The 23,715-nt window shown below is 41.6% G+C and overlaps 1 protein-coding gene and 1 pseudogene across 7 annotated transcripts in view; one reads left to right on the top strand and one right to left on the bottom strand.

Annotated features, from left to right (window-relative positions):
• SRPK1 (SRSF protein kinase 1) overlaps positions 1 to 12,805 on the bottom strand; it is an 83,713-nt gene extending 70,908 nt beyond the window's left edge. For all 7 annotated transcript variants that reach the window (XM_020999460.2, XM_020999463.2, XM_020999462.2 and 4 more), the window contains exons 1-2: positions 12,694 to 12,805; positions 12,088 to 12,148 (exon numbers count right to left, since the gene is read on the bottom strand). In XM_020999460.2, coding sequence (XP_020855119.1) covers positions 12,088 to 12,148; positions 12,694 to 12,706 — 74 coding nt within the window. In that variant the 5' untranslated portion in view covers positions 12,707 to 12,805. The remainder of the gene's footprint in view (positions 1 to 12,087; positions 12,149 to 12,693) is intronic.
• Positions 12,806 to 22,709: 9,904 nt separating this feature from the next.
• Positions 22,710 to 23,392, top strand: LOC110217208 (solute carrier family 52, riboflavin transporter, member 2 pseudogene; annotated as a pseudogene).
• Positions 23,393 to 23,715: the final 323 nt, after the last annotated feature.

Raw genomic sequence — 23,715 nt, 5'->3', positions numbered from 1 at the left:
TTACTCCCTTACACTTCCTCTTTGGTCTAGCCAGAACACAACCACTGGCTCCTCCCTGTTCCCTAAACACATTCCTTGAGTTTCTGCTTCAGTGTCTTTGTCTAAACTGTTCTCCCCACCTGTCAAAATCCTAACCATGTTTCAAAAGCCTTCCACCTGGATGTGATCTCTTCCCTAGAACACTTATCCTCTCATACTGGATTGTAACTTTCTGAGGTGAGATACTGTGTCTTATTCATCTTTGTATCCCCCACAGTATCTAGTAACATTTCCTTACACTTTTATAGAAGGTGCTTAATAACTTTGTTGAATGAACTACTAGACAGGATTAAATGCAAACTCTTAAATTTCTTTTAAAGGGATCACATTCTCCTTTCCAGTTAGAAACAGCTTACTAGAAAATAACTTTTAAAAATGGTTTCACTACTGGGCCTTATTGTTGAGGCAAGAATGAAAAACCACACCACAAACCAAAAATATTCATTAAGTGCCTATTTGTGTTATAAGATGATAGTTACAGAAAAATTCTGTCCTGGGGCAGCTAGATGACGAAGTAGATAGTGCACAATCCCTGGATTCAGGAGGACCTGAGTTCAAATCTGGCCTGAGACACCTGATACTTACTAGCTGTGTGACCCTGGGTAAGTCACTTCACCCCACTGCCTCGAAATAAATGAACAAAAAAATAAAATTTAAAAAAAACCAAAAACTGTCCTTAATTCTCTATTTACCTTCTAAGACAAATGTAGGATTTGACAATATTAAGAACCTATGAATAGAAGAATGAGAATTGTGAATCCAGTAAGCCAATAAGCTGTATCAGATATGTAAAAAAAGAAGTATTATTTTGGGGATGGGATGCACTGATACATAATTGTACCCTAATCCTAGAAACATTAGCAGCAAATTACTTAATATTACTCTTACAACATTAACACCAGAAGGGAGAAATTATAAAGCATACTTGCTGCTAACCTTATACTCCAGGAACTATAAGAAAGAAATCAAAAAAAAAAAAGGAAATCCAGAATGAGACCGAAAATTGTTTACACAGGCCTAGAGACAATAGCCCCCAGAAACATATAAGGCTGCTTTGTAAAACATAGTTCTTCCAAGTCTAGAAGGAATCACAAGTAAGTGTTGAGATGAACTTATCATATACTTTAAAACAAAAGCAAGTTTTACATAACAGATCTACAGTTTCATGTTATAATCCTCTTTTTTATGTTCTACTAGATATGGAAATGCTCATTTAACTTAGTGTTTAAGTTTAGAATTTTGTTCTATTTCAAAAATTAATAAAAATAAAACGAGAGGCATTCCAAATAAACTTTTAAGACCTGAAAAATGTGAACAAGACCCATCAGCCAGTGAAGACCGATAGCTGCCCTCAGGCTATTTCATTAGTAGTATAATGGCTTGGAAAATAGGCTGCCTCAGTGTTTGGAAAAAAGGCCCACACAGTAGAGACCTCTTATAAAGTAAAATCAAAAGAAGTCTTAAAAGTGATACAATTCTACCCAGGTCTAAGGAATGAGTAAGATTAGAATTTATGCAGAGCAGACAGAGCAGAATTTTTTAAAAGATGATAGCACTAAGCATTATATTTCTTCAAGTTCCTAATATTCAAAGCAATCATATTTTCTCTTCACTATGTTACGTGCAACAATTTTATAGGATACTAAAAATGTATGCCGTTAGATAATTTGACAACTTTTTAGCATGGACAGGCAGTATGGCAGAACTGACCACAAAGACCTAAGTTCAAGTTCCACCTCTCACACATGCAGAGCTGTGTGATCCTGGGTAAGTCACAGTCTTTCAGTGTCCCAGGCAATCCTCTAAAACTATAAACAACAGAACAGTTACTGATCTGTAATGATGCAGCGCGTTTCCTCAATGGCAGTTCCTTAAGCCACTGAAGTTACAGGTTTGGACCTTCTACCCCTACCCCACAAAACTAAACCAAACCCCAAACTGTTTAAGAGCAGTGTGGGATAGTAGACAAAAGGCCTACTAGCCTTTGAGTCAGGAAGACTTTGGTTTAAGCTTCGCCTCTGGCACATTATCTGCGTGTCCACGGCAAGTCACTTGTCCCAGGCAATTCTCAGACTAGAGCTTACAGGTTATCTGCAGATCTATATTTGGTGGAAGGAATTTCCACACTGGAAGTTCCCCAAACTGTCAAACTCACAGGTCCTAACCAGTAAAACTGTGTGGAATTCCAGAATATGTTACAATTAATTTTAAATAGTAAGTATCCACTTATATTAAAGAAAACAATGGCACAAAATCTACAATCCCATTTTATCCTATCCTACTGTATTTATCCACATCCTATCTACTAATCTCAACTTTATCCAGACCTATTTGTTGTAACCCCTTTTCCTGAAGGTGATTATTCCATTTTGAGTTAATAGAAATAACAGAAATGTTAAAGAATCTCCAATAATTTCCTGATTGATATTTCAGATTCCCTTAGCATCCCCAAAATTATCAGTTACCTTTATAACTTTTTATGGAATTCACAGAGGTCATAAGGCTATCCCCTCAGCAATCACCATGCTTACTGGGACTTCCTGGTTTTAATCTGCAAGATTATCATTGGCCCTCTCGCCCAATTAGCTGAAAGGGGCTCCAACTGGAGACCAACTGTGAAAATGTAGTCTGCAAGCTTTCAACAACAAGACCTTTCCATATGTCATAACCAGAGATTTTTCTCCCCTGGGAAACAACATGGCATACAACACTGAGTAGGGTTAAACATTAAAATCAAGATTTATAATTAGAACCTGGAACAATTTAGTCTACAAGCTTCTCTAAAGTGATCTGTCCCGTGGTTAGCAAATTCCCTCTTTTTACTCTCCATATTCTTGTACCTGGATCATCCTCTGACATGATCAGAACAGAAAAGCTACCCCCCTCTCCTTTCCCACCATTCTCAGCCTTACCTGTTGCTTGCCTCTGCCCTTTGAAAACTCCTTTCCCTCAATCCCCCAACACTGATAAATTCCACTTTATCCCAGAGGTCCTATTTTCATATCCCTTGTACCTTCTTTCTATCACTAAACCTGACTCTTGAAAACAGATCCATTTTTAGCACACTGTCCAACACAGATGGCTCCTTCCCTGTTCACTGCTTCCCATTGTTACCATCATCACCTCTGCACTCCATCCATTTCTATCAATTTATATCACCTTGTCCAGACTCTTTGGCCTAGCACTTAACTGACCTCCAGACCTCTAACCTGCTACGTCTTTGTTGTGGAGTTCAATACCTGGCTCATCGTTTTCACTCATACTTGAGGACTTTAAAATTTACATTGATGTTTCTTCTAACACCCGGGCCTTCCAGGTAATCATCCTCAACTCTTATGACATCCATATCTCTACTCTGCCTCTTTCGATCACCCACAGACTTACACCTCACCATCACCCCAAAGTGTGCCACCTCCATGATTGTGAACTCTGAAATTTCCCCCTCTGATGAAGGAAGGAAATAATAATAATAACAATCATAGTTTTTATACAGCATTTTAAGGTTTGCAAAGCACTTTATAAACATTACCACATTTTGTCCTTACAACCACCTTGGGAGGTATATGCTACTACTGTCCTCCCATTGCTATACTTTTTCTAAATCTCTTTTTCCCTCTCACTGTGACCTTAGTCAAATTCCTCCATCATTCCTTCTTTAACCAGGCCATCACTCCTATCCTCACTCTCCTCCTTCATAGTCTTTACCAGTAGATAGAGTATTGGGTCCAGAATCAGGAAAACCTGAGTTCAATTCAGTCTAAGCCACTTAACTTAGTTATGACCCTGGGCAAATCATTTAACCTGTTAGCCTCAGTTTCCTCAATTGTCAAACAGGAGTAATAATAACACCTATTTCCCAAGGTTGTCGTGAGGATTAAATGAAATAAAAAAGTATTTCGTACTACGCTTGGCACCTAGTAATTATAATAATTGATCATTTTTTCCCCCTTCTTTCTTCTCCAGTTCAACCAGGCACTGTGCCCCACCCTTGAATCCCATGACCTCTTTTTTGTTCACTGTTCATATTTTGACAAATCCTCACCCCTAACAAATATAAACTCCTTTGCCTGGCATTTCAGACTCTCCATAACTTGGCTCCAACCTACCTGTCTAGTTCTATTATACATTACTCTCTTTCTACACTACAGTTATCAAAACACTATATTGGGAAGATAGTTCTAGGGTGAATAAAAAATATCTCCTCTATGTAGACACCCCCCCCCATCATGCCTGGGATACATTTGCTTCTAATAACCACTTTTCAGAATCTTTATCTTCCTTTTCAACTCAGTTCAGGGACCACTTCCATTTCACTTTCCATGATTCTATTCTCCTGCCCCTGGATCACCCCCAAACTTTGTTCTCTGCTTCCATCCCTCCTTTACTTTTTTGTATTATCAATCAATAAACATTTATTAAGCAGATACCATTAACAGGACATGTGCTAAGTGCTAATTATACTTATCAAAGTAAATTTCACACTGTCCTAGCAAAAGACAAGCTCCTCGAGGGCAGGGACTGGGCATTTTTTTTTAAACTTTGCATCCCCAATGCCTTATACATAGGAAAAGTTAGTAGGGTCCACTAAATTGAACTAACTAGTACTTTTTTGGGACCTGCAGCCATTTTAGCCTTTAAGAACTGGGATATTAACAAACTCCGGTAAATCAGTTAAACAGATATATGACTAATAATTAAGCTATTTCTATACATATTATACTTACTCCAGTTAATTGAGTTATATGGGGACTAAAGTAAGAGGTACCAAATAACTCCCTGGACCATCTAAGATTTTACTATATCTAGATTGTGTCTGATCGTATATAAGACTAAAAAGAATCCCAAAGTAACCTTTCTACACAGGTTGAGTAGCAGGACATACCTAAGGGTGTCCTGAGTTATGGGGAAAAGTCTGATTAAGAAAAAAATTTACAGGGGCAGTTAGGTGGTGCAGTGGATAGAGCACTGGCCCTGGAGCCAGGAGGACCTGAGTTCAAATCCAACCTCAGACCAAACACTTGACACTTACTAGCTGTGTGACCCTGGGCAAGTCACTTAACCCCAACTGTAAAAAGAAAAAAAGAAAGAAAGAAAAGAAAAAAAATTTACTGTGGCTGATCCATAAACTAGATAATATACACAAGTACAGGTTAACTATAGCTAAATATGTGGTATGTCTTTTCCTGAGATTTGGTGCGAAAGAATTCTTAAACGTGTCCATTCACTAAATTCTTAGGCATATGTTGATGGGTTTAAATAATTAAAATGAACATTGCCATAAATAAGGAAGCCCCTAGCCTCAACATAGTAAATCCAATCAGTTAAAAAGCATTTATTAAGCTCCAATTACTACATTCCCTACACATGGGAGAATAAAATATTTCCCACCTACAAAATTCTAAAACACAATCTAACAAGTAATTAGGATATACTTAGAGTATAACAAAATATGGACACAATTGTTTTCTCTGTGTTAGTAATACTCTAAAAATAACACTTTCAAAGTTCTCCTTAAGTGTGTGTGTGTGTGTGTATGTGTACACACACACACACACATACACACACACACACACATGTAAAAATCTTTGCTATTATTTTCCGGTATGCTAGAACTTTCTGCCCCTTTTAAAGAAATATTCATTTCAAAAATCTGTAAAAGAATAGATAAACGCCAAATTGGCCCTCTATTCTTCAACCTCATCTTCTCAATCTCCTCAGCATTTATTTTCTCTTCCAAATAGTAACTTTGAGTTCTAAGTGTGGTAACATGTGAATGAAGAACTTTCTCAACAAAGCCAATGCTCTATCTTACGTCTAACCTCTTAAAAAGAGGTTAAACTTATACTGGCTACATAACTGTAATAAGATTCTGGTATATTTGAAACTGATCTGTTCCACACTGGGCCCTTGCAGATTAAAAAATGAATATTAAAAATATGAAATACAATCATCACATATAATTTTTATTTAAAAATTAAAAGCTGAAGCTAAAACTTTCTTCTCCAACTCTGTGTGACTTGGGAGGCTTTCTAGAAAGTATAACATTCCTTCAATTCAGATAAGCTATCTTTACTACCACTTTTCCTAGTCCAATCACAGAATGACATAAAGGGATTAGAAGATGAAGTTTTATATCAACTTTATACTTTTGACCGTAAAGCTTTTTTAAACTGCAAAGTAAATTGTTGGTCAAACTGCTTTCAGGACCTACTTAAAATTTAATTACTGTGTGAAACTACACTTTGAAATTAGGTTGTAGGGAAATAATTTGAAAGGATAAAATCCTGTTACATCATAAGATGCTTTGGTAAATGTAAACTGAGAAAAAGAATTACTACTGCGTTAACGTGCACAAAAAAGGAAACATTCAAAGACAAAGAAAATCAAGCAAGGAGACAAGCATATGAGTTTTGAGATATAAACAGTTTTGTCTTAAATAATATTTATTATAGCATGAAGATAAAACTTGTCACACCTAGACTGGCTCTTTTCTAGGTCTCTATCTTGCTCCTATCTGTCATAAGAAAAGGATCTATATATCTCCACCTGGATGTCTCAAAGGCATCTCAAACAGAAAACTATCTTTACCCTTAAGTCCATCCTTCCATTATAATGTCTCTAATTCTGTCAAGAGCACCAACAGTCTATTAGTCACTCAAGTACGCAAGCTCAGCATCCACCTTGACTTCAATCTCCTTTACTCTCCCTGTCCCATACCCAGTGAGTTGCTAAGTCTTGTCAATTGTGTAATTCAACATAGCTCAAACCTGTCTCCTTCTCTCTGTGCATTCCCAAACCAACCCAGCTGAGGCATCTCTTCACCTGGATTATTCCAAGAGCCTCCTAATTGGTTTCCCTGAATCCAGTCCTTCCCCTCTCCAATTCATTCTCCACACACCTGCCAAGCTGACAGTCTTAAAGCACAAGTCAATCAATCAACAAGCATTTAATAATTGCCTATTATCGTCAAGGCACTGTGTTAGGTGCAAGAGATTCAATACAAGAATGAAACCACTCCTTTTCACTAGGTACTTATATTTTAATGAGACAATGACATATATAAATAATAAATATATATATACAATGCAGTAAAATACAAGGTTGTTGGGGGAAAAAGGTATTAGTTCAGGAGGAAAGGGAATCAGTAAAAGCTTCAAGCAGAAGATGGTGCTTGAGCCAAATCAGGAAGAAAGAGACTGTGCAGTAGAGTGAAGGAGGGAGTATATTCCAGGCATGTGAACAGGAAGCGCAAGAATTAGAAGCAGGAGACGGGGCATCATGTGTGAAGAACAAAGAGAATGCCAGTTTGGCTGAATCACAGAGTGCTGGAGGGAGTGGTGTCCAGTGAGGCTGGAAAAAGGTAGTGAAAAGATTTACAGCTAAATAGGAGCTTATAGTTGTTTCTAAAGGCAGAGGAAGCTACCAGAGTAAGAGAGTTACATGATCAGATCTGTACTTAAGGAAATTCATTCTGGTAGTAGTCTGTAGGATGGACTGGAGAAGAGAGAGATTTTAAGAGGTTGTCGTGGGAGCAGCTAGGTGGCACAGTGGATACAGCACTGGCCCTGGATTCAGGAGGACCTGAGTTCAAATACAGCATCAGACACATATCACTTACTAGCTGTGTGACCCTTGGCAAGTCACTTAACTCCATGCCTAGGGCCCCCCCCCCAAAAAAAAGAGAGAGAGGTTGTTGCAATAATCTAGGTCAGAAGTGAAGAAAATCTCAAATGAGATCCTAACTTTGTGAGTAGATGAAGAGGCTGGGAACAAGAGATGTGATGAAGGCAGAAACACCAAGATATGGCAACTCACTGGATACAGAGGATGAGGGAGAGTAGAGGAGTCCAGAATAAAATGCTAAGGTTATGATCCTGAGAGAATGTTAGGATGGTGGTACCTTTGACAGAAATAAGGGGGTCTGGAAGAAGAAGAGATTTAAGGGGAAAGACGAGTTCAGTTATGGGCATGCCAAGTATAAGACGGCTCTGGAAAACAGCCAGTTGGAAATATCTAAAAGAATTGGTGATGCAGGAATGAAACTAAGGAGAGAGATTGGAGGTGGATATATAGAACTGGGAGTCTGATCACGTCACACTCCTCAGTTACCAATGTTTAAGTGCCTTTAAGACAAATTTCCCAGGCTTCTGTCTCACCTATCAAGTCCATTACAATCTAGCTCTAGCCTACCATTATAACTTATTACCCATTACTCTCCTATCTGCCCCCTCCAAAGCACACTATGCTCTAGCCAAAGTGGCCTGCTAGCTTCTTCTCTGTATATAGCACTCTATCCTTGACCTCTGTACCTCTGACCAGGCCATCCTACATGCCTGGAATGTTCTCTCTCTTCACCCCTCCCTCATGGAACCCCTAACTTCATTTGAGGCAGGTCTCCTCCAAGACGACTTTCAGTTATTACTGCCTCCCTGCACTACCATGTATTTTAAAAAATACACTCTGTATACTTATCTGCAAGCATGCTGTTCCCCTTAGTAGAACATAAGCTCCTTAGCAGTACAGACCATTGTGATAGGAGCACTACCTACCAAGGATCCACCCCAAGGCACCCCTAACATGGAAGAATAAAGTCCAGGATGCTCACCAGCAACTCCTACATAAGGTAATGATAGTGCTATTAGTGACAGTAGCAGTACTAATAGTAGTTAATAATTATATAGTGCTTTAAGGTTATAAAGCTCTTTATAATCACACAGAATCTTTTGGTCCTCTCAATAACCCTTGGGTTGGAAGATATTCTCCCCATTTAACAAATGAGGAAACTGAGATATAAAGCGGTTAAGTGTCTGAAGATTTCAAACTCAGGTCATCTTCCAGGCTCCCAAGTCTAGCCCTCTACCCACTACATTATCCAGCTAACAATACAGTTCCATTACCCACAAGGGTCCAACTACAGACCATAGCTTCTCTCCAAATATAGTTTCCACAAAATCTGAGTACTAGTCTATTATCAATTTTACTTCAAAGTATATGCTTTTTTTCTTTTGAAAAGGAAAGATTCTCACTTTAGGAGTATAGTTTATTTTTCAGACCAACTAGAATTTTGTCCTGAAGATTTCCTTTTTAATTGTACTCATTTTCAAACAAGTAAAATACGTATTTGAAAGCCAAATACATGTGTTGCTGTTATGCAAACTAAAAAATGTTTTTAAGTTATGGTGAGTTATATTTACCCTCATTTACAGACAAGGAAATTAAGGTCCCAAGAAGTGAAGTAACTTGTCCAAGGTCACAAGTAATGTGACAGATGGAATTAGGACCAGGGTTTCCTGATTCCAAATCCAGTTTTCTTCCCACTGTACCATACTGACACAGTTACGGTCTATACTATCAAGAGTTCTTAGTTTTAGAAAATTAACCTCCAAAGGGTTACTTTAAATGTTTGGTTTTTTTAAAATCATGGGGAGATAGTGAACAACAGGCAGAAAAGTAAGGTTGTGTGAGTTGTTGGATTTCCACTAATCCACTTACTTTCTTTCCCCCAATCCTACCACACCCTTGTATACATGTAGCATGTAGAACAGAGCTGGAAGGAGCCAGGAATGCAGACCAAACATAACATCACTACTTAGAAAAACTGAGTAAATAAAAATGTAAAGCTTACTGATAGAAGTCTCTAGCAAGTAAAGAGAAATTACAAATGAAAATTTTTAATACTTTCTGAAACTAAACTGAATCAATAAGTAATAGCACTTACACACTTATACATTTTTATAAAATGAAGTAACAATGATTACTGGATTAATATACCACTTTTTCCTCCATAGATTCAACTTAACTGCCTATTGTATACTCTTATGGGCACTATGCCCATGGAGAAGCTACAAAGATAAGTCAAGGCCTCTGACTTAAAGGAATTTACAGTCTTGTATCAAAGGCAAAGAATTGCTATCTGTGTAGAATTAACCCTAGAGTGAGACTATACCAATATAGAACAATGAGATAACTATATAACAGGACAACCCCAAAATAATACACACCAGGATGTGGAATATATATTGGATTACATTTCTTTCAGGCTAATATTAAAATTAGTCTAATTCAGGACCACATACTGACAAAAGTTCAAGCCCAGAATTGGGTTTGAATGTATTTGAGGAGTAAATAAAAAATAAATCAAATTCAAACAAATATTGAAGCTCTACTACACACATACAGTCTGGGTAGAATGGGCAATAATAATACCAGAACCTTATAACTACATGTCTTCTAACTTGCAAAAATAACATAAGCTCCTTGATGGGAGAGATTGGTTTTATTTTTCCTTTGTATCTAAAGCACAATGCTGGCAAATAGTAAGCATTTAATAAATGCTTGATGATTAATTCATAGGTATCATATTCTCTTTACCTTACAACTCCGAAGTATTTAAGATGGCCATTATCATCCCCACTTAGATTTGGGAAAACTGAAATATGGAAGGGTTAAATGATTTGCCTACTCATACTGCAGCAGCTAGTGTCAGAGCAACCTTATTCTGTCCAATTTGGTTAAAAAATTGTTTTTGATAATCCATATATGGATCAAATTTAAATGTGTGTATAAAATGTGTAAGTTACAGTACTTCATAAAGGAAAATAAAAATACTCCTTAAGTTGGGTATTGAAAGCAAAGCAAAACAAAACAAAGAGACTAAGACTATTATCGTATGACCCAGCTACAACAAATAAAAAATTGGAAGCTGCTACTTGTTTCCCCCCCAATTTTTTTTTTGGAGGGGGGAGCGCTTCTGAAGGCATCTTTCTGGTCCTGTTATTAAAGAAGGCAATTTGACAAGTTCTCTAACGGATTTTCAACACATTATCTAAAAACTAGAGTCTACCAAAAAACCCTCAAACCTCAAACCCCAAAACCACTAATGCAAAGAAACAACAAAAACCCAAATAAATAGAAACAAGATAAATGTAGAAAATAACAAGGCCTACAATTAATATCGAAGAATTTGTCTACACCACAATAAAGAGCTAATTTTCTGAACACAAATTGTTTAAAATCTGATTTTTATGGACCTTCACGTTGAAATATTAGTACAATTCATTAATAAACCTCTTCGGTAGAAACTATATCAGAAAGCAGCTCTATTATTCCAGAAGCAGCAATGCAGTATGTTTCCCATTACAAGTTTAAATCAGGAGTATCCATTCCAGTGGGGGAAAAATTATAATCTGAATCGGTATCACAAACTTCTCATTAATAACTTTCATATTTGATACTCCTCCATAACTGACTTATATGGAGTGATTTGGTCTTGTTTGTATTTGAGGAATAAGTTTTAAAAAATTCAAACAATTATCGAAGTTCTACCATATATTGCAAGATAAATAAGATAAGCCACAAAAAGGGAGAGGGGAGGCGCACAACTAAAGCCAAAAGTCCCTGCCCTCAAGCAGCTCAGGAGATAACTACTAAGTGTGCTCAAAAAGGTTAATTTCATATCAACAACTTCATAAACCCTGTAAAAAGAGATGAATCTGATCTTCCTGCTTGCAAGAAATCCAAGGAATCCACCCTGAAGATTCATCCTAAAAATATCTCATTGGGCCGCCTACTCTACCAAAGCACTGCGCAAAATGATGGGGAAGCCTAGATGGCCAGGGAAGGCACACTGGGAAGCAGCACGACACACACAGGCTAGCAAAGATTTCGGTGACTTAGAAATGAATGACTAACGATATACCAGCTCCCGGTGGGAGGTCAAAGTTAGGGAAGAAACCTCTCCTCCCTAACTGCCAACAGAAGACACTGCCAGCCTGCCCTAGCCGGGGTCCCACAATCCCCTTCCTCCAACTGTCCAAATGTGGCCAAGCCAGGGGTCCTTAAGATACGCATTCGGGCATAGGAGGAAGAGGTGAGGGATGGGGGGAATCCCTCACACATAGAGAGAGCGTCCCTCGCTGGCTTCCGAGGCTAGGCCATGTGCTGCAGCTTAATGCCCGACTGCAGGCACACAGCGTTTAAGGTCGCGGGGGAGAGGGAGAAAGAAACGGGTGGGGGGGCGGGGAAGGGTAGACTGTTTACAGGACTCACTTCCTTTGGGCTTTGTCCTTCTTGGCCTTGGTCCGTTTCTTTCGGGCCTGGAGCGCAAGCACTGCAGGAGAGAGGAGTTCGTGAAAGGGGAGCGCGGTGGAAGGGTGGGGACCCAGGTGACGTGGAGCGCGGACCCGGGCGGGGAAGGGCGGCCAGGTGAGGCCACCGCAGTGGCATTAGGGTCGGAGGGTGGCGGCGGGGTGGCCGCGGCCCCCCAACAGCCAGAAGCGGAGCCCACGGGGTGCAAGAGGGGGCCCCGGGTGGAGGAAGGGTCTTAGGCCGGGGCGGTGAGTGTGGGCGATGCAGCATACTGGACCGGGGAGGGCAGGGACCTCGGGCCAGGCTGAGGAGACACCGGCGGAGGGGGTACCGGACCCCGCGGGGCGGATCGGGAGGCTGGGGAGGATGAGGGGTGCCGCCAGCTCAAGGAACCGGGGAAAGGTGGGGGGGGTGTGCACGCCCCGAGACAAGGCCTTCGGGGATCCGATGAAAGCTCGGGGTCTCCGGTCTGCCCTCGCCCCACCCTGGGCCGGCGAGGCGGCCGTTGCCCTCCCCCACCCCGCTCCCCGCGTGGCCCCGGCCGTGGGAGGCCGCTCCGCAGCTCACCTTTCCGCTCCATGGCGAGACCGGTAACCGCCAAGCGCCTGCGCACTCCACGGGCGACTGGCGGCTACTCTTGCTCCCGCCGTAGCCCGAAATCGATGCCGCGCACGCCCCGCCTCCGCATCTTGCGCCTGCGCGCTGGCCGCGGGACCTACCACCTGCTCCTTATCTGGGGGGGAAGGGGAGGAGAAGCAAGGAAAGCTTGAGAACGAGGGTCTGAAACAGGAGAGCGAGGAGAGAGGTGGTCTTTGCTAGTATACTGGCCCCTCCCGGTCCACCAATCCGGAACCGAGCAAGCTTCTTGGGTTTGACCCGAAAGTGGCGATGGGGAATGAATGAATAGGCTGCAATATGATGCCGAGTCAACCCCAGAGGCTGTTTTCCTGCCAAAGCTGGCCGTGCCTCAGTTTCCACATCAGGAATCAGGAAATAATATCTGCCTCGAAGGGCTGTGGTGAGGATAAAATGAGAAAACAGATGTCAGTGCATTTTGAAAAAGTGAAGCGTGCTGCGTAAAGGCGAGCTCTTATTTTATTTGGAAGGAGAACAGAAAAGAAAAAGGGAAGAGAGCCTTAGAGCCTGACTCAGCGTTATGTTGCAACCCAGTCATTCATTTCCTTTCCCCACTCTAGAACTAGAGTCGGAATAATATCAATAATTTGGTACACATGTGATTAGGGTAACCCAAAGCAAAACCAAAAAAAATCTGGCCATGACTTCTTTTGACAGCTTTTGTGGCAAAATATTGGCCACACCTGTATGATTTGGTAACCTTTTATATGTGGGACTTGAAGTAGGGTGCTGACCCATACATTTTCTGTAAACTAATTAAGGTTTCAACCATGAAACCTTTTAATATCAATTTTCCTTTAAGGTAAGGTGGAATTAGAGAGAGAATAGCAGGACAAGCATTGCCTATTTCACCATTTTGCCCAAGGCTGGGATGGCTTAGATGTTTGGTAGACATGACAGTTGAGACTATGAAAACAGCTGAGTTGATGAAGATAATAGCACCTCCCATTTGTGCAATGCTGCTGTCATGTCCATTATCTGATTTGACCCTCAAAACAATTCAGGGAAGCAGGTTTTCTTCTTCAGACTTGAAAGAGGAAGAAAATGAGGTTTTAAAGAAGTGTTAAGCACTCTTTTGGGGGGGGGAAGGGGAGGTACCAGACCTGTAATTTCATTGACTAAGAAGTTTCCCCATGGAAAAATAATAATAATAATAATAATAATAATAATAATAATAATAATGAATAAAAGAAGTTTCCCCATGAGAAAATTCCTTCTCCTAATACAAATAGCAACAGTTCTATAATTTATAATTTTGGAAAATTGACTAGGGCACTTTTAGAGTTGTGATTTGCCAGGGTCAAACAGACAGTATTAGTATGTGGCAGGGGAAGGAGCTGAATCGAAGTCCCTACCACCTCCACTGAATCAATCTAAATATACTTCTTATATACAACAAGACTTTTACAGAAATTCAAACCTCCATAGTTGCTAAAGTAAAGGCAAAGATCCTCCATCTATACAATAAGGATAACAAAAATTGTATCATCTAACTTACAGGATCTTTTGTGAGGAAAGTGCTTTGTAAACCTTTAAATGCTATAGTAGCTATTATTGTTTTATAGACTTCTTCAGATTTTGGGTAGCGAGGTGTTGTAGTGGACCTGGAGTCAGGAAGACCTGAGTTCAAATGCAGCCTTAGACCTTATTAGCTGTTTGACCCTGACCTCTGTCTAACTCAGTTTCCTCAAAGGTAAAATGGAGGTGATAATAGCACCTATCTCCCAGAGTTGTTCTGAGGACCAAATGAGGTGACAATTATAAAGTACTTAGCACAGTGCCTGGCACATAGTAAGCACTATATAAATGTTAGCTATGATTATTATTTTCAATGTGGAATTCCTCATGAGACTGTAATGGAAAGAATACTAGACAGACTCAGCAATAGTGGGGTCAAGTCCCAGTCCTGCTGCTTATTAACTGGCGGCCATCACTTAGCTTCTCTAACCATAGTTTATTCATCTGTAAAACGGGTATAAGCCTGTCTGGTTAGAGTACTGTAAGAGAAAGGCAGTACAAAAAAAGTGGAGTTCACTTGCCCTGCAGAATGGGCTAGCAAAGTCCCAAAGTAGTCAGCAAGCCTGGTTAGCAACCAGTCTATTGAGACCAAGAAAACACCGACACTCCTGAGTACCAGATCGCACTGGATCCCAAGTCCAATTGGATCCTAAATTCTACAACTCCTTTGCCAGAAAGAAAAATGGTATCAGCACATGTCTCTCCCTGCTCTGCTCCGACTATTGACCTCCTTAGCTTCCTTTAAGTCCCAACTGGACTTCAATGATTCTGGGAGACTCTGCCTCACTCAAGCCCAATTCACAGTCAAGAGAAGGCATCACCCTGTGATGTCCCTGGTGCTCTTTAAAAATAAAGGATGTACAACAACAATAGGTCCCTATTGAAATCCCACCTTCTACATGAAGCCTTTTCCCAACAATCCTTAATTCCAGTGCTTTCCCTCTTTTAGTAATTTCCTTTTTATCCTGTATGTATTTTGCTTTGTATCTATTTGTTTGCATGTTGTCTCCCCATTTAGACTGTGAGTCCTTGGGGGCAGGAACTGGCTTTTGCCTCTTTTTGTATCCCCAGCACTTTTTACAGTGCCTGGCACATAGCAAGTGCTTAATAAATGTTTATTTATTGATGATATATGAATTATTTCATGCCTGTGTGCCAGTCATTCAACCAGAACACCAAGGTCCAGCCAAGTCTGGGTATCTTTTTTTTTTCCAGTTTTTGGTGAGGCATTAAGTGATTTGCCCAGGGTCACACAGCTAGTACGTGTTAAGTGTCTGAGGCTGGATTTGAACTCAGGTCCTCCTCACTCCAGGGTCGGGTGCTCTATTCACTGCGCCACCTAGCTACTCTAGACTGGGTATCTTGCCACTTTCTGTACCACTGCCTACCATTCTCCATCACAACCTGGACCTCTGAAGATCCTCCCCTTCCCTACCCTAGAGTATTTTTCAATACATTTGGGGACTGTCTCTGGAAGGAGCTACCCTAGATATAGCAAGCTGGCCCCACACCGGGTTTCATCCCATCTAGCCCTTTCCCAGGACACTAGGACCTAGTTAGCATGGACATCAAATTATCTGTCCTGCCTCTGTATGCAAATCCAGCCCCCCTCCCCCATCCTCATCCCCACACACAAACCGACAAGCAGCAGTCTTTCACCATTTGCTCAGGGAACAATAATTAAATCAATATTACCAATGTTGCTGGAAAGAACATGAGAATCTACTGCCCTATGGCTCTCCCTGTGACTGCCTCGGCTTAAAGTCACTTCTATGATCACTCCTTCATACAGGTTGTATCCCCCCATAGAATGTAAGTTCTTGGAGGGCAGGGATTGTCTCACTTTTGTATTGTGTCTGAGCGTTTAATAAATGCTTGTTAATTGACTGATCAAGTAAATATGGTCCTTTGAGTTGAAATGAATGATATATATTGAAGTGTATGTGAGCCATGAATGTTAAAACGCTTCATAACTTGGCTCAGCATGTGCATATATGCAGTGTCCTAAAAGTCTTAGTGCAGCTTTTTTTTTTTGGCAAGGCAGTTGGGGTTAAGTGACTTGCCCAGAGTCACACAGCTAGTAAATGTTATGTGTCTGAGAACGTATTTGAACTCGGGTCCTCCTGACTCTAAGGTCGGAGCTCTATCCACTTGCTGGTCATTTCTTGAGGACCTGGAAGGGTACTTTTCATTAAACAAATGCTTAATAAATATTTACTGAATGAATGAATAAATATTGGAAGGCCATAAGGAATAACCCAACAGAGACCTCAGAATTGAGAAGGTACACATAAAAACGGTCGTGTGCTTGCGTATATTAATACCCAACGTGTTATAGGGTTGGTCAAGGCGTTGAAGCATGACTACATGCCAGGCACTGTGCTAAGCTCTGGGGGTACCAAGAGAAACAAAAAGGAAGACTGATCCTGCCTTTAAGACGCTTACGTTCACTATACCACACACAAAAAGGAGAGGAAAAGCTGAGAAAGTGAAAGGAGCAAGCATTTATTTAGTGCTTACTATATGCCAGGCGCTGTGCTGAGCACTATAAATATTATGCCATGTGGTTCTCACAACAACCCTGGGAGATCAGTGCTATTATTATCTTCATTTTACAGTTGAAGAAATTAAGACAGGGGAAGCTAGGCGGCACAGTAGATAGAGCACAGGCCCTGAAGTCAGGAGGACCTGAGTTCAAATCCAGCCTCAGACCAAACACTTGACACTTACTAGCTGTGTGACCTTGGGCAAGTCACTTAACCCCAATTGCCTAAAAATAAACAAAACCCACCATTGGGGCAGCTAGGTGGTGCAGGGGGTAGAGCACAGGCCCTGAAGTCAGAAGGACCTGAGTTCAAATCCAGCCTTAGACCAAACACTTGACACTAGCTGTGTGACCCTGGGCAAATCATTTAACTCCAATTGCCTAAAAAAAAAAAAGAAATTAAGATAGACAGAGGTTAAGTGATGCCCAGGGTCACAGGGTAAATGTCAGAGGCTGTATTTGAACTCAGGTCTTCCTAACTTCAGGACCAAGGACCTGGGGTATGGGGGGTAGGGAGAAAGGTACCTTTAGAGGGAACTTCGAAGTCCCCCTGGGAAGGGAATAAAGGATGACTGGCTTAGACCTCTCCCCAAAATGGAGACCCCAAGAAAAACTCAACAATAGGAAATGGAAGCCTGTACTGCAGAAGGCAATTATTCCTAAGTGAGAAGGCTACAGGAAAAGTTAGATATTTCAGGGTGAAGAGGCCCCAGGTGCAGAGGGAAGTTCCAAAGTGAAACTAAAACTGAGGCATGGTATTCAAGTTCAGGGAGTCAGAAGCATAGCCAGGGGGGGAATGGAACTATTATAATGAAAAAAAAATCTTAAACTTAGTATGTTGGGGGCAGGGGTAGAAATCTTTTCATGGGACTTTGTACCCTAATTTATAATGGAAAACAATGAAAAAACAGGATGTGCTTTATTAGCTATGTAACCATGGGCATGTCTTCTGATTTTCCTGAGCCTCAGTTTCCTCATCTGTACTTCCCTCATAGAGTTGTGAGACTCAGCTGAGGTAATGTATGTAACGAGAGTTTTTTTTTCAGACCTTAAAGGTTAGCTTTATAAACATCATGGGGTTGTGTTATTTTTGAAATTTGCTTTAGAATCTCCCTTGAGAAGTATAGCCATTCCCTGGGCAAGGGATGTCTTGCCAAAAAGAAGACCAAGGATGAAGTAGTAGGAGACTCCTGTGGTTAACAGAAGGTGACTGGATCTGAAGCTGTTGTAGCAGCAGGCAGAGACCTGCCACTTAGGAAACAGAAGGATGGAGATTAAGGAGGCTGCAGCATCTTCCAGGTGGAAATGTGCTGAGCTTGACCAAGTTTACCTCTCAGTGCCACCTGTCACTGGTATTTTTCCACAGAAAGATACTGAGGAGGCATGGTGGTGCAATGAGTGGTAAATGTGAAGGGCTGAACGTGACACCACCAGACCTTAGTTCACACCCTACCTCTACTGGCCTCATCTGTAAAATAAACTGGGAAGACCGGGGCCTGCACTCAGTGACCTCTAAGGTCTATCCAGCCCTAAATGTGTGATCCTTTGGAGGAGGATTATGTTATGGTCCACTGTATGGAGAGAAATGGCAAATTTAAGGGGGTAAAGATGGAGAATTATTCTTTAGACCTAGCAGCAAGTCTTATGTGACCTTAATAAATTCAGTGAAGCAGTTAGGCTTCCTCCAAGTGGAAGGAGAGGAGGGAGGAGACATAGGTACAGTCAGGGTAACTGATGAATAAATAGGTGTAACCACCAAGCCCCAAAGGAATTGTACCAACCCCTGAGTCATTGTCAATCAATCATCCATCAACAAACATTTAATAAGCCCTACTTAGATACCTGTGCTAACACTGGGTACACAAAGACAAAGAGGAAACGGTCCCTGAACTTAAAGTGTATGAGAGGGTAGAAGACAGAGGTTGGGGGTGATGACAAAATATATGTAAACACAAAGTAATTGGGGGGAGGGGGAATGAACTTTAGTGAGATCAGGAAAGACCTCATGTAGAGGTGGCTCCAGTCTGGCCTTGGACACTCACTAGCTATGTGACCCTGGGCAAGTCATTTAACCTCTATTTGCCTTAATCCACCAGAGAAGAAAATGGCAAACCACCCCAGTATCTTTGCCAAGAAAACCTCCTAGACAGTGTGGTCCATGGGGTCACAAGAATTGGACAGGACTGAACAACAACAATAACAAGGATTTCTAAGGGGTGGAGTTGATTAGGGATGTATTTTAGGAATGGAGGTCAGACTATGCAAACACAAGGAGCCCAGAAATGGAATGTTGTATATGGGTAACTGAAAGTAGGCCAGTTTGGCTGAGAGACAGAATGGGTGAAGAGTACTCAGCCACCCAAAAGTGTCTATTTATCCTAGCATGGTGTGTTTGTAAAGAGCCCCGGTTCTCTTTGTTTACTCCTTAGTATAAAACAATGTGGAACCCAGGGTTCAAGCCTGGACATTTGTATAAGACTCTCCTCATTGGTGGAGAGTGGTATTGGCAAGAACTCATGAGAGGAGACTTCTTTGGGCTTCTTGCTCTGAGAAAGGACAAGCATAGTTTGAAGCTCTCTTGACAGACAGCTAAAGGGAGAGAAAGACTGGGAAGAAATCGACATGTTCCCCAAGCACAACCCTTTTTCCAGCTTATCTCACTAGAGACTTCAGGGAGTTTCCCATTGGGTTGAGATTGGGTCTCTATGTCTCTTTCTCTGTTGAGCCGACCTATCTTGCTCCCAGTGGAGAGCTCATTTACTCTGTGTATTATCTGGTATTTTCTAATCTGTTTCATTTTTCTGATTTCTGTTTGCTATTAGCTCAGATAAATTAATTTGTTCACTATTCAGTATTTGCAGTGGTCTTTGAGACCATTGGTAGAAAGGGAGCCAAGCCTCCAGATATAGCTTGGGACACTTCTTTCCAGATAAGGGATGGTGATCAAAAGAGCAATGTAAACCTAAAAAAATAATTTCCCCTAGGCTAGCAATATTTAGGGGGACAGACAGGTATATATAATTCTACACTAGAAGAGCTAAGTAGGCCAACCAAACAGCTCTAATCTGTTCTCCCTCAAACAAGGAATCAAATTCTCCCTTGGAGAGGGGTGGGTAAGATTCCAGAGATATTTATTTATGTCTCCCAGCAAACTGCATTTAGACAAACCTATGAGGACACACACATAGGCTACACGACAAACAGATTAACCCTACAAATCTGACAGGACTAAATAGTTACTGGATAGATGCCATATGGTATGGCATTTTCCAAATCAGGAGAAAAGTATCCCCGGTTACTGTGCCATTGACTATCCTTTTTTTTTTAACATCAACAAATTATAATTAGGTAAATTTTCAGCATGAATTGTGTCTCTCTTTCTTAGATCCATAAATGGATGGTTACAGGTACACAGGAGGAAGAAGGCAGACTGGGGAGGGTTCAGAAGTCCATTTTCCTATTAACAAACCCAAAGAGTCAATATGGACAGTCTGTTTCAAGAGCAAAGAAAGTGGTCTTCAAACTTTTTTCATCATGCACCTTATTAATAAGACGTTTTGACGGCATGCCAACAATATGTTTATATTTGTTGTATTGTTCAGTCATTTCAGTCATGTCCAATTCTTTATGACCCCAGTTGGGGTTTTCTTGGCAAAGATACTAGAGTGGTTCGCCATTTCCTTCTCCAGCTCAGTTTACAGATGAGGAAACTGAGGCAAACAGGATTAAGTGACTTGCCCAGGGTCACGCAGCTAGTAAGTGTCTGAGGCTGGATTTGAACTCAGGAAGATGAGTCTTCCTGAGTTCTAATCCCAGTGCTCTATCCACTGCACTACTACATTGCACAACTAGCTCTGTGCACTGCACTATGACATTGCACTACTAAACATTGCACAACTAGCAATATTTATATTTACTTATTTATTAAATTATACGCATGTTCTACTGTACTAGTATTAAAGTACATTATAAAATTACATAAAATAAGTTTTTAAAAGGATAGACTAAAACTGAGAAATGTTTGATCTTACAGTTAAAAGGGAACCAGATGAATTTATTGAGTAGGATACTCCTGTACTTTAGGAAAATCACTTTGGCAGTTGTAAGGAATGGATTGTAATGGGCAGAGACTCAAGGGAGGAAAATCAATGAAAAGGCTACTATAATGGTTCAGTGGAGGTGGTGAGGGCTTTAATCATTGGAATGGTGCAATAATGGTCATGCAGGTAGAAACAAAAAGATCTGACAATTGATTGGATACTGGGATGAGTGTGAGTAGGGAGCTGACCCAGGCTTGGCTTTCTCCCTTACCTTGGCCAGAGGAGCCTCACGAACTTCAAAGGGTCCAGGGGATTTGGACTTTTTCATTCTTTCTTTTTCTTTCTTTTTTTTTGGTGAGGCAATTGGGGTTAAGTGACTTGCCCAGAGTACACAGCTATTGAGTATTATGTGTCTGAGGTTGGATTTGAACTCAGGTCCTCCTGACTCCAGGGCTAGTACTCTACCCACTGTGCTACCTAGCTGCCCCTCACATTATTATTGTTATTATTGTTATTATTATTTTGGATTTGGTCTTTTTCCTTGGTATCCTAGCAGTGTCCCCAGAATGGCTCACTGACAGTGGTTTCTGTATCAGGAGCCAAGGACAGAATAGATGTGGTGACAAGAGATTGAAGGCTTTACAAAGAACCCAGTGGAAAAGGTGATTTTTCTACCAAAGGATATCTTGAGGACTCTGGCAAAAAGACTTCCAGGAGCTGTGAGTTTTGTTACCTGTGCTCTATACGTTTGAGTCCATTTTCCCAACCACTCTACGTATATTTTCCTGTTTGACCAACTGGGCAAGGCTATGAAACTCAGGCATATATAGGGAGACTTTTAATTGATTAGATGCGGCACAGTGGATAAGAGTGGCAGGTCTGGAGTCAGGAGGATTCATCTTCCTGAGTTCAGATCTGGCCTCAGATACTTACTAGCTGTGTGACTCTGGGCAAGTCACTTAATCCTGTTTGTCTTATTTCCTCATTTGAAAAACGAGCTGAAGAAGGAAATGGCAAACCATTCCTACACCTGCCAAGAAAATCGAAGAGTTAGACAACCGAACAACAAAATTTAAGTCTGGCTGATTAATTGATAGCAATTGACAATCATGGTGGGGAGAGGGACAGGAATATTATGGTAAAGCACATCAGTGGGAGTTTGTGAGATATAGCACGAAAAAAGACATTCTACTTCACCCATACCCGACTCCCTAGAATCACGAAGGGATACATAATGGTCACCTTCTGGGAACCAATCTGTCAGTGGAAGTGAGCCAGGTTCTGAAGGGCTTGAATGCCAAGTAGAAGATTTAGCATTTGACCATGGAGGGAACAGGGAGTCACTGCAATTTACCGTGTGTGTGTGTGTGTGTGTGTGTGTGTGTGTGTGTGGTGTGTGTGTGTGTGTGTAGAGGGGTAGTATGGTCAAACCTGCGCTCTAGAAGATTTGTGATCATAGGATTCCATTTGGTAGATAAGTGATGCATGAACTGGAGTGGGGAGAGACTTGAGGCAGGGAGACCAAACAGCAGGTTATTGTAATAATCTAGGTGTGAAATAATGAGGTCCGGTATCAAGATGGCAACAGTGTCAGATGAGAGAAGGTAAACCTAATGGGTCTTGGCATCAGATTGCAAACTTCACTTTCATCCGTACTTTCTGTGATCGTCAATACACCGGCCCCTTCTCTGCTGCCTACAAACATGCTGTCCTCCTTAGAAAAAGACTTCCTCATTTAGTAGGCCAGTGGCACAGAGCTAGACAGCCCCAGTCTGAACCTAGATGGCCCTGAAAGCCTCAGGATCTGCAGGCCAGCTAAGATGGCAGGCTCTAAGGACTAAACAATGTTCACACATATTCTGGTGACTCTCTTTTCCATGGGATCCTTGGCTGCCTTCAGTAGATTTCAGATAGAATTGTGAGTTCTATTGAAGGAACTGCCTGAAGTGTGGAATTTCCCCTCCTACTTGTCCTAGTGCTGGTAGTCCTTGGAAATCTAGGCCCACAGGCTGCAATATATGGGACTACTTGTCAAAGGATGAGCTGGACCCAATCTGAACAGTGCAGGTACTAGAGATGGTGGTGACTGATGGTCCTTTCTATGTGGTACCCATGGCAGAGAAACCCAAATTGTGGCCTTCCTGGCGTTAGCTGTCACACTGACCCTGAGCTGCTACATCTCCAAAATTAGTTTCCTCTCCTTCATGTCCTGCCTGACCCCAGCCTTCCTGTTCTCCTTTAACCCGGGTCAGAGTATTAGAGCTCTGCTGTCCTGTGGGTTGGCCCTGACCTAAGGTGTGTGCCACCTGGAGTGCCAGCCAACCTCCTCTACCAGCTCCACAATATTCCCTTGGCATCCCAGTGCTTTTCCCCTCCTGGCATCGCCCTTTCCATCTCCATGGTGCTCACCTACTTGGAAGAGTACTTCTCAGCGAAAATCTTGCTACCTGGCCTGTTTGTCACTTCAGCGGCAGCTTTCCAGGGTTTTGTTGCTGTCGGTTACCCTCCAAAATTACCCTGGGAGTGAACTGCAGGGGTAGGTAGCCACTTCAGAGGGAGAGGGATCACCACTTCAGGAGCCAGGAGAGGAAGGCCAGAGATAGTAGAAAGAGCCCACTGCAGCTCAGCTCAGCCAGAGGGGGCCATGAATCCCCTGATCAACAGGGTACTTCCTGTAATGCAGAACCACTCTTGCCTACCCTATGGGTACCACGTTGACCACTTGGTTTTTGTGCTGGGAAATTCTGCCAGTGTGCTGACCTGTTTCCTCACCCTGGCCATCCTCTGTAGGTCATTGCCTGGTCTGGGTGCCCTCTTATCACTGGTCACCTATGTAATGGTTCTGGCAGC

This window comes from Phascolarctos cinereus, unplaced genomic scaffold (genome assembly GCF_003287225.1).
Source record: "Phascolarctos cinereus isolate Bilbo 61053 unplaced genomic scaffold, phaCin_HiC Scaffold_5;HRSCAF=322, whole genome shotgun sequence".
Classification (NCBI taxonomy): domain Eukaryota; kingdom Metazoa; phylum Chordata; class Mammalia; order Diprotodontia; family Phascolarctidae; genus Phascolarctos; species Phascolarctos cinereus.
This window is presented reverse-complemented; position numbering and strand designations above follow the sequence as displayed.